Source organism: Oncorhynchus masou, chromosome 4 (assembly GCF_036934945.1).
Source record: "Oncorhynchus masou masou isolate Uvic2021 chromosome 4, UVic_Omas_1.1, whole genome shotgun sequence".
NCBI classification, from domain to species: Eukaryota; Metazoa; Chordata; class Actinopteri; order Salmoniformes; family Salmonidae; genus Oncorhynchus; species Oncorhynchus masou.
In genome coordinates this window covers 1,190,314-1,207,123 of record NC_088215.1, presented here as the reverse complement: position 1 = coordinate 1,207,123, position 16,810 = coordinate 1,190,314, and the positions used below count along the sequence as shown (strand labels likewise).

The window sequence follows — 16,810 nt, the reverse complement described above, 5'->3', positions numbered from 1 at the left end:
ATTCACAGTCCAAACATTTACAGACACACATAGGAAACACATTGTGCTTAGTCAGGCCTCAGGCTTCCACTTGATTTGAACCAGGTGTCCTATCAGGCTACTGTAACATCCTCTGTACTTCTTTGGCAATCAATTACAGGTATTTTCCACGTTATAAGCCACAGGCCTATACTGTATGTGGACTGGGACTTATACAATGTTGTTTGTTCTTATAGGAACAGGAGAAAATACCTGTCATTGTTTCATGAAGATGGATTGGGGTTTTGTAGAAAGAAGATTTATTTTTGTTTTCTCAAATATTTCACTGTGTAATCCTATACTCTGCTGGAACTGCGTTCACATATTTGCCTTGTACAAGATGTTGGGGAATTCCCTCGTTGATTTATGAACGCGACACAATTACACCATGCTAACTTGCTCACTCTCACAAATGAACACTTCTCATGTTTGTATTTTACCCTTACACCCCATGCCCCCTTTCTCTCCAGGCTCAACTGAAGTCAACTGACTTTGGGTCAACCCCATGAGGACCAAAAATACTTAAGGCATGAAACAGCCCTGTCCATTTACTGTTCCAAGAACCAACCGTCTTATGTACTGTAGCTACATGACCTCAAATTCCTATGGCTATAGCTCACCCCTTACAATGACAGCTCTTGTTTTGCTGATAGCAAGAACAAAGAGTTCAGTCACATACTCCTGCATTTTCAACACTTATTCCAACATGGTTTACTAGACATTTTAATTTGTCCATGATGCTAATGAAACATTAAACATTCCAGAATAAATGTCAATATGCAGTATCTAAATATAAATCTGACCATCTTGATCCTACCATAAAACAAACTCTATGGGGCGGTTTTGCGGAATCAGACAAATTTTCACTTTTAAACTGGACAAATGTATATTACATTTCTCAGACATGGTTTAAAATAGCCTCAGACTTGCCCAAGTCTAGATTTAAAAAGTCTGATTTCCAGAAAGATGATTATAATTAATCTAAATCTAAGTTAAAGTTTAAATTAAATCTGGCCAAAAAAATATATTACCTGGACTATTTCAATGATGATCAACAAGCACCACCAAGGCCAGACAGAAGGATGATTATAGAGAGGAGCAACCCATTTTGATTAAATCAATTTTCGTGATCGTTTCCGTAAATACAAAGAAAGTGCAGCTGACATTGAGGTTTTTGGCATCTGGAACCTTCCACTGTGAAACAGGAGATTTGTGTGGTGCAAGTGAACAGACAGTTTGCAGAATAGTCCACAAAGTCTACAATGTGAACTGAATGACAATTACATGAAGTTCTATTATGCTATTACCCAAGCCAACTACAAGGTAGAGTTATATGATTATGGGAACTTCCCTGGAGTCATTAGCTGTATAGATGGAAGTCATATTCCCATCTACAGCAGAGGCTGAGAAGTACAGGAATCTTAAAAACTGTACAAAGTGTGTGCACTCCCAATTTGCAGTTCTCCAACATTGTTGCACGTCGGAAAGGTGCAACTCCAGAACTCCTCTTTGTATGCTCAGCTTGAAGGAAGACAACATAGTGGAATCATACTTGGTGACAGCGGGTATGCACAGACCAACTTATTGTTCAACCCCTATCTTCCTGCAATAGGACCTGAGCAACAACGGTACAACCAAGCTCATATTCGCACCAGAGGTGCAGTGGAACACATTTTTGGTATATGGAGACTTCAGCATGCTTATAGAAAAGGGAACTCAACATGTACTGCACTGACACAAATTACTGTACTGTTAGATTTCAGTGCAGCCTTTGAAATTATTGACCATAACATGTTGTTGAAAAACATATGTGGCTTTTCATCCTCTGCCATATCTTGGATTCAGAGCTCTCTATCTAATTGAACTCAAGTGGTTTTCTTTATAGGAAGCTTCTCTAATGTCAAACATGTAAAGTGTGGTGTACCTCACAGCAGCTCTCTAGGCCCTCTACTCTTTTATTGTTATCAATGACCTGCCACTGGCATCAAACAAGGCATGTGTGTCCATATACGCATCAGCAACCACAGCTAATGAAGTCACTACAACCCTTAACAAAGAGTTGCAGTCTGTTTTGGAATGGGCAGGCAGTAATAAACTGGTTCTGAATATCTCTAAAACTAAGAGCATTGCATTTGGTACAAATCATTCCATAAGTTCTAGACCTCAGCTGAATATGGTAATGAACAGTGTGGCTGTTGAACAAGTTTAGGAGACTAAATTACTTGGTGTTACCTTAGATTGTAAACTGTCATGGTCAAAACATATAGATTCAATGGTTGTAAAGATGGAGAGAGGTCTGTCTGTAATAAAGAGATGCTCTGCTTTTTTGACACCACACTGCAAAAAGCAAGTCCTGCAGAGCTAGTTTTGTCTTATCTTGATTATTGTCCAGTCGTGTGGTCGTATGCTGCAAGGAAATACCTAGTTAAGCTGCAGCTGGCCCAGAACAGAGCGGCACTTCTTGCTCTTCATTGTAATCAGAGGGCTGATATAAATACCATACATGCCAGTCTCTCTTGGCTAAGAGTTGAGGAGAGACTGACTGCATCCCTTCTTTTTATAAGAAACATTAATGTGTTGAAAATTCCAAATAGTTTCCATAGTCAACTTACACACAGCTCTGACACACACATGTACCCCACCAGACATGCCACCAGGGGTCTTTTTACAGTCCCAAAATCCAGAACAAATTCAAGAAAGCGTACAGTATTTTGTAGAGCCATTATTGCATGAAATCTCATATTGCTCAAATTAACAGCAAACCTGGTTTTTTAAAAAAACAGATAAAGCAACACTTCACAGCACAATGCCTCTTCCCTATTTGACCTAGATAGTTTGTGTGTATGTACTGACATGTAGGCTGTGTGTGACTTTAAAATATTTTTGATGTAGTTCTGTCCTTGAGCTGTTCTTGTCTATGAATGTTCTATATTATGTCATCTTTGTGTGGACCCCAGGAAGAGTAACTGCTGCTTTTGCAACAGCTAATGGGGATCCTAATAAAATACCAAAAATACCAAATGGAAGAGTCGTTTCCAGTGTCTCAGAAACACATTGCACTTTCAACCAAGAAGATGCAGCATTGGCATAATGCAGCAGTGCTTCATAATTACCTCAAACAGCATGGCTGCCCAGATCCTCGCACTGAAGATGAAGATTACCCATTTGTTTCCATGGCTTGAGACAGAATCTTGACAGAAATGGACAACCCTGCAGAGATGCTTTTGCTATGCAGCACTTCTCACAACAAAGACCGCTCAAGTGATTGAAGCAAACAATAGCCATGGATTGGTAACAAAAAGGTTATTATTCACAAATGGAAATATTTGGATCCCAAACTGGTGCTGGTTCGAGAAGAACCTGCTTCTGGTTTCCCTACAAATGGTAGTTCAGCCACTATTTTTTATTGTTTTCTGTTGATGAATCATGCTGTTTGTTCTCGATAATTGAGTGGTTTGATACAATTCGCTTCAAGAGGGTTTTTTCAGTCACTGAAATTATTTTAATGTTTTCTTTTACCTCCATCCATTGCTTGGTTTAGGTGACTTGCTTATGTATTCGTGTCCCATCCCTGATTTTTGAAGCAGCCTCAGGTCAGCACCAAGTGCACATCATTAATCTAATTAGGCTTCACAAAGATGAACTGGTTAGTCCTTATTTACCTTAGTCTGAGACTTCCCAGTCTATAATTAATTCATCTGAAGTTAAGCAACATCTCAGAAAGCTATTTTTTTAATCTGGATTAATTTAAGAAGAATTAGCTTACTTACCTGACTTAAATTAAACTTTGTCTGGGAAACTGCTCCTATAAATGTATGTTTACTTTTCACAGCTACTGTCATGACTTCCGCCGAAGTAGGTCCCTCTCCTTGTTCGGACGGCGTTCGGCGGTCAATGTCTTCTAGTCATCGCTGATCCACTTTTAATTTTCCATTTGTTTTTTCTTTGTTTTCTACACACCTGGTTTCATTCCCCAATTACATGTTCATGTATTTAACCCTCTGTTTCCCTCATGTTCCCCCACGTTATGGCTGGTTTTCGACGGGTGCTATTTTCGTCTGTGCGTAATTGATTACCGTTTATTGTTGGTCAAGTGTATTGTTACCTTGTGCCTTTATTTTGAGTAAAGTACATTGCTCACTCATTCTGCTCTCCTGCACCTGACTTCATGCACCAGCTACACCCACCTTCTGACAGAATCACGCACCCAACCATATGGAGACAGCAGGAGCAGACACCCCCGTATTAGGGGTAGAGGAGCGCGTCCAGCAGCATGCAGCCATGCTACAACATCTCGGCACCGCCATGGATCGCGTCCTTCAGACTATGGATCATTGGGAGAGAAGAGGAGCTCCTCCAGCACCTCCACCAGCCCCACCAAGGACACCACTACTTACCCCTCCTTCACACGGTCCCAGTGGGATTCGGCTCACTCTTCTGAGTGAGTATGATAGATCCCATCCCCCATTACCACCGCTCCTACGCCCATGGAGCTGGGAGGTGCTGCACTTAGGGCGACCGGAGGAGGGGCCGGTCCATGCACCATCTGTGGCCGCAGAGGGCACACTGCCGGTCGGTGCTAGGGAGGTTCCTCTGGGAGACGAGGCAGTAGGCAGGGCACTCTCGTGTCACCCCAGGTGAGTTGGTACCAGGCTCACCCAGAGCCCTCTGTTACACACATGTTTTTGTATATTAATTTTCCTGAGTTTTCCCCGCATAAGGCGCTCGTAGATTCAGGCACAGCTGGGAACTTTATAGACAGATCATTTGCCCATTGTTTAGGGATCCATATTGGTCACGAAAGTGCTCGGGAGGTGTTTAGGGGTTTCCGTTGGTGATACTACGGTGGAAAGTCCAGACCAGGTCTCCACCGTGCGCATCCCCTCTGAAACAGCCGATTTGGCTCTCGCCTTCTGTAAAAAAGAGGGAGACTCAAATACCACCCCGGGGGGATTGTGCGATAAATCTCCTAGTAGACGCAGCACTTCCCAGGAGTCACGTGTATCCCCTGTCACAGGAAGAGACGGAGGCTATGGAGACATATGTCTCCGAATCCCTGGGGCAGGGGTACATTTGGTCCTCCACTTCACTTGCCTCCTGAAGTTTCTTGTTTGTGAAGAAGAGGATGGAGGTCTGCGCCCGTGTATTGACTATCGAGGTATCAACCAGATCACTGTTAGGTACAGTTACCCGCTACCTATCATAGCCAGTGCGATTGAGTCAGTGCACGGAGCGCGCCGAGCATGTGTCCCTGGTGCGCAGGGTTCTTGGTCGACTGTTGGAGCATGACCTGTACGTCAAGGCTAAGAAATGTCTGTTCTTCCAACAGTCTGTCTCCTTCCTAGGGTACTGCATTTCCACTTCAGGGGTGGAGATGGAGAGTGAAAGCATTTCATTCGTGCGTAAATGGCCAACTCCCAACACGGTAAAGGAGGTGCAGTGGTTTCTAGGGTTTGCCAACGACTACCGGAGGTTTATCCGGGGCTTTGGTCAGATAGCGGCTCCCATTACCTCACTGCTGAACTGGGAACAGGGGCGTTTGCAGTGGTCGGCTGAGGCGGAAAGGGCTTTTGGTCAGCTGAAAGCTCGGTTTACCTCGACTCCCGTGCTGGCTCATCTGGATCCCTCTTTGGTGTTCATTGTGGAGGTGGACGTGTCCGAGGCTGGGATAGGAGTTGTGCTCTCTCAGCGTTCGGTTACGCCACCAAAGCTCCGCCCTGTGCCTTCTTTTCGAAGAAGCTCAGCCCGGCGGCGTGAAACTATGACGTGGGGGACCGGGAGCTGTTGGCTGTCATCAAGGCCTTGAAGGCGTGGAGACATGGGCTTGAGGGGGCTAAACACCCTTTTCTCATCTGGACTGACAAGCGCAATCGTGAGAACATCCGGGCGGCGAGAAGACTGAACCCTCACCAGGCAAGGTGGGCCATGTTTTTTACCCGGGCGTTACGTACAGAGCCCAATCCCCTTCAATGTCCAGCTGGGCGTCTGTACGTTCCGTCGAGCAGGAGGAAACATAAACCCTCACGTCCTTAGCCAAAGTGGACCACCAGTACTTCCCACTAAGACAGCGCACTGTCCGACCGATGCCCGGATGACCAGAGGAGGGTGATGTGTGTGCCGAATAGATCAGCCGGTCACGGACAGCAGACGGAACGTACAGAGGCCCAGCTGGACATTGGAGGCGATTGTGCTCTGTACGTTCCGTCTTGCTGTGCATGTTACATGTTTATATCATATTCGACATAAATGGGTTATGTCACATTTGATAATGGTGATTGTCACATAGTTATGCCACATTTATGAAGCCTGTATAATGCATGACATACGGTTATAGATGATTTGTAACACATTCATGTAGTGTTTATGAAGGCATTATGAAGCCTTTATAAACTGAACATAATTTAAAGCAGGGGCGTTTTTTTTTTACTCTGCAAGTGAGCCTACCTACCAATGAGAATGACAAAAAAGTTTATCGAGAATAAAGGTCTGAAGTGGATCGGGGATGATCAACACATAATTGTTAGTATAGACAGAGAAAGGTGCCTTGAATTAGAAAATGTCAGCATTGTAACAAGGTCACATTTAAGGTAACACATACATCTTTGGGCCCGCGTCTGCCTGTATCTCAATACCTATTCAACAGTGCCCCCCGTTGGTCGATTAAATATTGCACGGGAATGAGTCAAACTCAGAGTAGCGAGCTAGCTAACAGTACACAACTAAAACCCACGTGGATAACATCTTGGGCTGGTTGCTATTATAGTTCGTTTCTAAGTTAGGATCGTCGCTCATATAATGGTAAGTCGTTAACGTACCTACTTAATAACTCTTTCGCCAACAACAATACCGTGTTATATTCACCGTTGTTGTTGGTTTGACTTTTTATTGCAAGCTAGCCACTATAGCTGACGTTAACTAGTAACATTAGCCATGCAAGACAAGGCCTCTCTAAAGCCTGGTACTCGAGTTGTGTTCTATTCGGGGGGAGAGTGAACGCCGGGGACTTGCGTTGAGAGACATTATTTCTGGAGTGGCTTTCCAATGTAGCGCACGGCAATTTGTTTTAGGGGTTTTATGTAATCTTTTTCAGCATAGGCAGGTGAGCCAATCAATCACATTGATTTATAAATCCACCGTTTCTAAGGAGTCTAAATAGGCGTGCTGTTTCTGGTACCTGTTTGTCTACGTGTTGCTAGAACGTGCCTCATAGCAACATGTTATGTGTAGAGGTGTTTCACCCTTTGTGTTATTGTTTAAAATCGACTATCTCAAAGTAGGCTACCTAAATCTATTTCAGGCCCCATACACTTTGTAAGCGAGTGAGCTAAGGCTTACAACTCCTATGTGTCTTTTCACAGTCCACAATGTCCTCCGGGCACCAGAAAGCAACTATGAAGCGAAAGCAACATCAAGAAGTGGCTGTCACTGTGTCGAGGTTGGATAACAAGTCAAAAAAGACCAAAAGTCTGTCAAATAAAGCCCCTGACAGTAGTGGTGAAGACTCTGAACTGGAAGAAAACTTTGCCTTACTCAGTAAAAAGAGCTCCTCAGGTATGATCGAGGAAGACCAGGAAGAGTCTGGACGAGAGGAAGAGGAGTACAGTTTGAGTGGTGGAGAAGCTCTTGAGGATGCCAGTGAAGAAGAGGCTAATGATGAAAATGCAGAGAGTGATGGTGTTGACCAGACAGGTTTGGGTAGTGACACTGAGGACTCTGAGGATGTCGATGATGACGCAGAACAACCGGAATCGGTAAACAGCAGTGGTGAAATACAAACAGAAGACGACATTAAAAAAGGTAAATCGTAAGTATAGTTTCATTCACTGCAGTTAATCTCCCAGGAACAAATGTCAAGGTATTTTATTTATTTTTATTTAACCATTATTTAACTAGGCAAGTCAGTTAAGAACTAATTCTTATTTACACTGACGGCCTAAAAGGTCTATAGGATAGTTTGGTGTGTTCTCCATCTCATTTATGAAGAACAAATCCTATATCCATACAGAACTATAACTATACAATTTGTAACCAAATGGAAATGGTCTGCATTTGAAGTTTCAATTTATAATTTATACATAATTAGGTTATAAAATATTCCCGACTAGTGAAATGACGTATTCTAAGCGAGCCAGTGAATCCTTCATTTTTCTTTATGACTTTTACAGAGCTTTCAACAATGTCTTTTGAGGACATTATGAAGCTTCAAAACAAGGTGGGGACAAAGGTCTATAATGAAATAGCCTACGGAACAACCAAGGCAAAACAAACTCCCACCAAGAAACGCCTCAACAAGAATAGGTAATGTCCAATTGTCTGTTCACCTTCATGCATTAGAAAAAGGCCATTCCAATAGCTGAGTTGGAGCATGGATGGCACTCTAAATATGTGTTATGGGTTTTTGATTCCTTTATGAACCTCCATTTTTATTCAGTATCTGTATGTGTTGAGTGTAAGTCATTTAGGAGAAAATCTGTTATTTTTTCACTGTGGGGATGGTGTATGTATTTAAACTCCTAACAATCCTTTCTCATACATTGTTTTTCTTTTTAAGGCCCATGGAGATATCAGCCAAGAGGCCAGCCCCTTTTCTCAGACAAGTAGTTCCTGTCAAGAAATCAGTAAGGCACTTCTGAAGTATTTTGTAGATTGACATCTCCATCTCTTGCTTTTTTGCTTTTGACCTCTCAAACCATCTTGTTGCATGCTGTCTTTTATTTATTTAACAAGGCAAGTTTAGTTAAGAACAAATTCATATTTACAATGACGGCCTACTGGGGAACAGTGGGTTAACTGCCTTGTTCAGGGGCAGAACGACATATTTTTACCTTGTCAGCTCGGGGATTCGGTTGCTGGACCCAATGCTCTAACCACTAGGCTACCTGCCGCCCCAGGTGTAATTGTAATTGTCTGTCACTTTCCTCCCCCCCAGGTGTCAAGAGATCCTCGATTTGACGATCTGTCTGGTGAATACAAACCGGAGATCTTTGAGAAAACATACAGATTCATCAACGACATCAAACAGCACGAGAGAGATGTGTGAAAACGATCAATTCTAATCAGTCCATATTTGTCTAGTCCATATCAGTCCGTTTTTCATTTTAGACAACATACATTTGAAATAGGACTTGTTTTGCATTATCTCTTGCACAACATGGTCCTGCTTGTCCTCAAGATTTTTTACATTTGACTATCACTGAATTTAATTGGGTTCATTCTTTGTGGTGTATGTATGTGTGTGTGTGTGTATATATATATATATATGTGTATATATATTTATATATATATTAGGTAGTGCAGAAGAAGCTCAAGAAACCACTAAAGAGCAACCAAAAGAAGGAGAAACTTCAGTTCCTGTTGAAAAGAATGGTGAGTTAACTGCTGAGCACACACAACCATGCAAAGCAGTTTTAGAATGAGGGCTGCTTTTCTATATAATTCACCCGATTCCTTCTCATATTCAGGAGAACCAGGAGCGGGCCCGGAAGAGCCGGGAACAGCAGCGTGAGAAGGAGCTAGAGTTCAAGAGGAAGCAGAGAGAGATGGCGGGCCAGGGACTGAAGCCTTTCTTCCTCAAGAAATGTAAGTTGGGATGTAAAGCATGACATTCTATTCTATTTCTTGTACTCTGAAGCTTATTTATTCTTCTCTATAGACATTCTTTTTCTATGTTGTAAAGCTCTTAACTTCAGATATGATACAGTTCTATAATCAAGGCAACAACAATGCAATATTGTTGAACCCCTCAAAATTTGCCACTAGACTACAATACAATGCTGTACCCTGTTTGGTTGGGTGGGGAATCTCTTATGTTTTTTTTTTCACATTGTAAATCAGAGATATTACAATGGAATAAGAGACTGTTACGCTGTCCAAACCCCGTCTCCATTGACCACAAGACTCTGGTTGTAGAAATGCCATTACGGTGAAAGCGCATATAGGATACTCAAAAACCTTACTCTGCTCTCTTAACCCTCTCACAGCTGACAAGAAGAAGCTGGAGCTGGCGGAGAAGTACAGCGAACTGAAGAAGAGCGGCAAGCTGGAAAACTTCCTCAGCAAGAAGAGGAAGAGGAATGCTGGCAAAGACCGCAGGAAGCTGCCTTTCCAGCAGAAGTGACTGTCCTGAAACTGGCCCAGGAACAGTCTTGCTCTTTTGTTTGTCCTGATGATGATGATGATGATGGTGGGACATTTTGGCCTCAGAAGCTGTCCTAGCATCAGTTTACACTGCTTTGTTTTTACTAAGGGCCAATCTACCCAGGGGCCGCTCTTCTATCTTGAGATTCATGTGGGTAACTGAACTGGTCTGAATCCCATTAACAATGTATGATTTATGTGAGAGTCGAAGATGCTTGCATGCATCTTAAGTTTGGACTGAGCCAATAAGGTTAGGAGTGGGCTGACAGAGACCGTAGCCAAGCGAATGCGGCCCTATCATGGCCATGGAGGTGTCCCATGGGAGAGGACTTAATCACAACTACGGTATATTATCTAGTACTTCATATCGTCTTCCCGTATTTGCTCACCGGCAAGAAATTTCTGAAAGCACACTGTTGATTTTGTATGTTTTATGAGGACTTCCTATGCAAATCCGTATGGTTTGTATTTATGTTATTTCATTGGAACATGCAGAAGGGTCATTTTTGTATTAAATATATACGTCATTGCCAATATCATGAGTGTCAATCCTCTCCTCAACCAAACCTAGCATATGTTATTATCATTCATTGACAAACTTGGTTGGATGGCACTTAGTGGGGAGAACAAGTATTTGATACACTGCCGATTTTGCAGTTATTCCTACTTACAAAGCATTTAGAGGTCTGTAATTTTTATCATAGGTACACATCAACTGTGAGAGACAGAATCTAAAACAAAAATCCAGAAAATCACACTAAGTAATTAATTTGCATTTTATTGCATGACATAAGTATTTGATACATCAGAAAAGCAGAACTTAATATTTGGTACAGAAACCATTGTTTGCAATTAGAGATCATACGTTTCCTGTAGTTCTTGACCAGGTTTGCACACACTGCAGCAGGGATTTTGGCCCACTCCTCCATACAGACCTTCTCCAGATCCTTCAGGTTTCGGGGCTGTCGCTGGGCAATACGGACTTTCAGCTTCCTCCAAAGATTTTCTATTGGGTTCAGGTATGGAGAGTGGCTAGGCCACTCCAGGACCTTGAGATGCTTCTTACGGAGCCACTCCTTAGTTGCCCTGGCTATGTGTTTCAGATCGTTGTCATGCTGGAAGACCCAGCCACGACCCATCTTCAATGCTCTTACTGAGGGAAGGAGGTTGTTGGCCAAGATCTCGTGATATGGCCCCATCCATCCTCCCCTCAATACGGTGCAGTCGTCCTGTCCCCTTTGCAGAAAAGCATCCCCAAAGAATGATGTTTCCACCTCCATCCTTCATGGTTGGGATAGTGTTCTTGGGGTTGTACTCATCCTTCTTCCTCCAAACACGGCGAGTGGAGTTTAGACCAAAAAGCTCTATTTTTGTCTCATCAGACCACATGACCTTCTCCCATTCCTCTTCTGGATCATCCAGATGGTCATTGGCAAACTTCAGACGGGCCTGGACATGTGCTGGCTTGAGCAGGAGGACCTTGCGTGCGCTGCAGGATTTAAATCCATGACGGCGTAGTGTGTTACTAATGGTTTTCTTTGAGACTGTGGTCCCAGTTCTCTTCAGGTCATTGACCAGGTCCTGCCGTGTAGTTCTGGGCTGATCCCTCACCTTCCTCATGATCATTGATGCCCCACGAGGTGAGATCTTGCATGGAGCCCCAGACCGAGGGTGATTGACCATCATCTTGAACTTCTTCCATTTTCTAGTAATTGCTCCAACAGTTGTTGCCTTCTCACCAGGCTGCTTGCCTATTGTCCTGTAGCCCATCCCAGCCTTTTTATCCATGATGTCCTTACACAGCTCTCTGGTCTTGGCCATTGTGGAGAGGTTGGAGTCTGTTTGATTGTGTGGACAGGTGTCTTTTATACAGGTAATGAGTTCAAACAGGTGCAGTTAATACAGGTACTGAGCGGAGAACAGGAGGGATTCCTAAAGAAAAACTAACAGGTTTGTGAGAGCTGGAATTCTTACTGGTTGGTAGGTGATCAAATACTTATGTCATGCAATAAAATGCTAATTAATTACTTAAAAATCATACCATGTGATTTTCTGGATTTTTGTTTTAAATTCTGTCTATCACAGTTGATGTGTACCTATGATAAAAGTTACAGACCTTTGTAAGTAGTGCTTTGTAAGTAGGAAACACTGCCGATTTTGCTCGTTATCAAATACTTGTTCTCCCTACTGTAAGTGCACTCACTTTGTCAAGTCAATGTTTTCACCAATGATGAGTCCCATCTGATCCATTTTGTGTGTAGTTCAAGACTGTATCCTGACTAAAAACACGTTTTGTTTATTGAGTGGGTTTACTTGCAAGAAAATGGGTTAGATGGGTCATTGAATGGGTTTACTTGCAAGAAAATGGGTTATATGGGTCATTGAATGCGTTTACTTGCAAGAAAATGGGTTAGATGGGTCATAAACATCTTTAAATTATATGTTGAGTACTGAACCACTATGCTCAGCCATGTACTTCTCCCCTGTACACATGTGGCATTCCATTAGGTGCATGGAGCTGTTTTTTATTTCCAAAGTCCCTCAGTGCTGGCCTATACTACTCGTGATTGATTGATCTGTTGTTAAGACTTTTCTAACCCTTGTGCATGTTGTGTTTTGATGTAAAAAATCTAGGTAATCTTGATCCCACTGGAAGTGTGGATTTAGAAATGTGAAAGGCACTAAAACCAATACATTACTGTAAGGTGGGGAGGTTTAAAAAAAAAAACTAAAAGGAAGGTGCAGTGTGTTAAATTGACTGCTGTGTAGGTATGTGGTGTCTTTGGCTATGCCGGATTAAGTGATATGACATGCTATTCTATAAAATCCTTTCTCTGTAATTAATATTACCTGACTGAGCTAATCATGTAAATGTAATTAACTAGAAAGTCGGAGCACCACGAAATAATATTTATAGAGCAGTTATCTTCCGAATAAACTCTTAAAGACCGAGTAATATTTTACATCAATAGCAGTCAATATTAATTGTCACCTTATTTCAGTCTCATCTGAAATATTGTATATTATTGGTTATCTTCACAAAGCCTGGCTAACAAGTTGAATCAGCAATACAAAATTGGGTTTAATTATTTATTTACTAAATACCTAACTAATCAAACAGAATTACATATACACAGAATGAATCATTCCTTGATTACATATTATGTCATAAAGGAAAACGTCCCTAGCGGGCGGAACAGATATGACAGCTGGTTACGCAAAGAAAAGGGGTCTGGGTTTGAGTGAAAGAGCGGAAAGACTGAGGAACAAAGGGAGAAGTGATGTCTCTATCATAAATACAGTATTCTATGCATTCTAAATTACCGCCCATTTGGAAAAGGAAAATGCAATAAGTATTTACTCTGAGCTGCGCTTCGGTAGGTTGGTGGTAGGTGGAAGGGCGTGTTGCCCAACAGAGTCCTTTGTCCTTTGAAGAATGTATCTGCTGGTAAATTGGATACGTTGTAGTAACGTCGTTGTGTGGTAGACGGGATACTCTGTCTGTTCTTTCCGAGCCCACGCTTGCAGCTTCTGTTGCTAACTCAATGTCTAGGAGGTATCACTTCTGCAGTGAATAAGATTTCAAAGTTCATGCCATTCGCAACCAAAGCTCACGCTGAGGTTGGCTTCGTTCTGTAGTTATTATCTGAACCATTTTGACATCGGACCGTCATCCTCACATCCTCGGAACAGGAGGTTACATTCTCTATATAGTGGAGGGATAAGGGTGTGTTTTCAGTTTTATAAACCTTTTCTCTTCACAGGGACGGGCCACTGATTGAGAAGAGCCCTAACCTTATGAAAACCCAAATCTCTCATTTGGAAGCTAAAATTAAATTTAATCTCTTCACCAATAATTTTATGTTCAAACATTTAAATTGAACAACTACAATGTGCAGACTTTCCACTGTAGAGTTTGTCATCCTATCATTGATGAGAATGTCTCAGATGACAACCGAACTGATATCATATTCATTAAGTACCAACGCATATGTTCAAGTGGTCGGATTACCAGAATATGGTTAATTTCCCCCACCTTCTGATGTTCCCAGAATCTCTATGTTAACCGAAGGATTTTCAAATGTCACATCAGTAGGGTAGAGAGAGGAGAAAGGGGGGGGGGGTATTTATGACTGTCATAAACCTACCCCCAGGCCAACATCATGACAGTGGTCAGTATAATTTAATAATTGAGTCCTGGTAGTTTACGTAACTGTTTCCCATGACAGTGTAGAAGTAGTAATGACATGTCAGTAGATGGCAAGGTGTTGTTCAAAGCACTGAACATCTGTTACCTTCACATTGTGTTATCTGGATCAGATTGACCCCATCCTTTTCTGAAAAACTCATTCGGAACGATTGATCTGATCCTGGATTGCAAAATAGGGGATTACAGAATCTGGATCATTCTTTGACAAATTAAAAACAATTAAAAACTGGGTCCTGGCAGGTCACATCCACCCTTAACTGCTTTCTGACTTCTTCACAGACTGAACCAATTGGACCATTGGTAAATGATTTTGAAAGGAGGAGAACATGAGGTGAGTCTGCAGAATGATTCCCTATTGTTGTGATTGCCACTGCTCTAGGACACGGGAGTTCAAATACTATTTGAAATATCAAATACTAAGGCTGTTCTTGATTGAGCCCGCCTGTTTTAATGGAACCAGTGATCCCAAAAGTACAAACTCCAGGCAGGCTAAAGCCAACTCTGAAATAATTTGAAAGCTGTCCCATGATTGAGAGATTAAGTTAAACTATTCCAGTATATCCCCAAAAATATGGAGGTATTGATGTTCTTGTTGCCAGTAGTTGTATTCCTTACATGTTGTCACAGACTTGTTGATGCTGAAGGCGCTGACTGAAGAGCATCTAGAAAGATTTCAGCCTGTAGCCTGAATTTCCTGTAGAAAGCCAGCTAGAGAACGATGTCAGGCAGGACACGGTGATGGAGAGCTACCGTGATGAGGGAACAGTAAAGATCACCTTGGACATCCTGGTAAACTTGAAGATAAACCAGAATTACATAGCTGAGAGATGTTACAGGTCAAAAGGTTTAGAACACCTCATTCAAGTGTTTTTCTTTATTTGGACTATTTTCTACATTGTAGAATAATAGTGAAGACATCAAAACTGAAATAACACATGGAATCATTTAGTACCCAAAAAAGTGTTAAACAAATCAAAATATATTTTATATTCTTCAAAGTAGCCATGACAGCTTTGCACACTCTTGGCATTCTCTCAACCAGCTTCATGAGGTAGTCACCTGGAATGCATTTCAATTAACAGGTGTGCCTTAAAAGTTAATTTGTGGAATTTCTTTCCTTAATGTGTTGTTTGAGCCAATCAGTTGTGTTGTGACAAGGTAGGGAGGTATACAGAAGATAGCCCTATTTGGGAGAAGACGAAGTCCATATTATGGCAAGAACAGGTCAAATAAGTAAAGACAAATGACAGTCCATTATTTAAGAGATGGTCAGTCAATACAGAAAATTTCAAGAATTTCGAACGTTTCAAGTGCAGACGCAGAAACAATCAAGCGCTGTGATGAAACTGGCTCTCATGAGGACCGCCACAATAATGGAAGACCCAGAATTATCTCTGCTGCAGAGGATAAGTTCATTAGAGTTACCAGCCTCAGAAATTACAGCCCAAATAATTGCTTCACATAATTCAAGGAACAGACACATCAAAACATGAACTGTTCAGAGGAGACTGTGTGAATCAGGCCTTCATTGTCGAATTGCTGCAAAGAAACCACTACTAAAGGACACCAATAATAAGAAGAGACTTGCTTGTGCCAAGAAACACAAGCAATGCAGAATGGAGGAAAAGCATATGCTTAGCATATGTGGGAACTCCTTCAAGACTGTTGGAAAAGCATTCCAGTTGAAGCTGCTTGAGAGAATGCCAAGAGTGTACAAAGCTGTCATCAAGGCAAAGGGTGGCTACTTTGAAAAATCTCAAATATAAAATATATTTTGATTTGTTTAACACTTCTTTGGGTACTACATGATTCCATTTGTGTTATTTCATAGTTTTGTTGTCTTCACTATTATTCTACAATGTAGAAAATAGTCAAAATAAAGAAAAACCCTTGAAGTTCTAAACTTTTTGACTGGTAGTGTAGATGAACATGGAGTATAAACTGTGATCATTTACTTTTAGACATTTTGCAGGCTCATTATAATGAAAGGAATGGTATCAAACATGGAAACCAGGACCCGTGTCCACAAAGCATCTCAGAAAAGGTCCTAGGAATTCTGTTAAAACCTGTTTTAAGACAAGAAAAAAACTCCCATGTCAGCGTCATTTTTAGGATGATGTTATGACACTGCTAAGACAAACTGAGCCAGGTGTAACCCCCCCCCCCCCCCGTTTTTAATATGATAACTGATGATCAAAGGGCCCCACCCCGGTTGGTAATTCGACCGGGGTGCTTACTACAAGTTTAGATAGCTGGCCACTAGACTAACTTACCAATCAAGACAATTTGAGGACATGGGCTAATTGAGTGACTGCTGGTGCACAGCCAAATTTCAAATGTGTACCTTGTGTACTATACTGTTTCACGTAGGTCTAGATCATGTAATGGTTGATCATATAGAAATACCAAAACATTCTTTCAACAACTCCAAAGCAATTGCCTGTC

At 41.8% G+C, this 16,810-nt stretch overlaps 1 protein-coding gene across 1 annotated transcript; it reads left to right on the top strand.

Moving 5' to 3' along the window:
* Positions 1-6,703: 6,703 nt before the first annotated feature.
* Positions 6,704-10,691, top strand: rrp36 (ribosomal RNA processing 36). Its single transcript, XM_064947071.1, has 8 exons — positions 6,704-6,816; positions 7,377-7,815; positions 8,184-8,316; positions 8,570-8,636; positions 8,948-9,052; positions 9,307-9,384; positions 9,480-9,597; positions 9,999-10,691. The coding sequence occupies exons 1-8, from the start codon at positions 6,814-6,816 to the stop codon at positions 10,133-10,135; spliced, it is 1,080 nt and encodes a 359-aa protein (XP_064803143.1). The 5' UTR covers positions 6,704-6,813; the 3' UTR covers positions 10,136-10,691.
* The last annotated feature ends 6,119 nt before the right edge of the window (positions 10,692-16,810 follow it).

Bases quoted from the DNA above. Each gene is read 5' to 3' on its own strand.
- rrp36 (XM_064947071.1), top strand. The intron at 7,816-8,183 runs GTAAATCGTAAG...TGACTTTTACAG, and splicing joins AGAAGACGACATTAAAAAAG to AGCTTTCAACAATGTCTTTT. The intron at 8,637-8,947 runs GTAAGGCACTTC...CCTCCCCCCCAG, and splicing joins TAGTTCCTGTCAAGAAATCA to GTGTCAAGAGATCCTCGATT.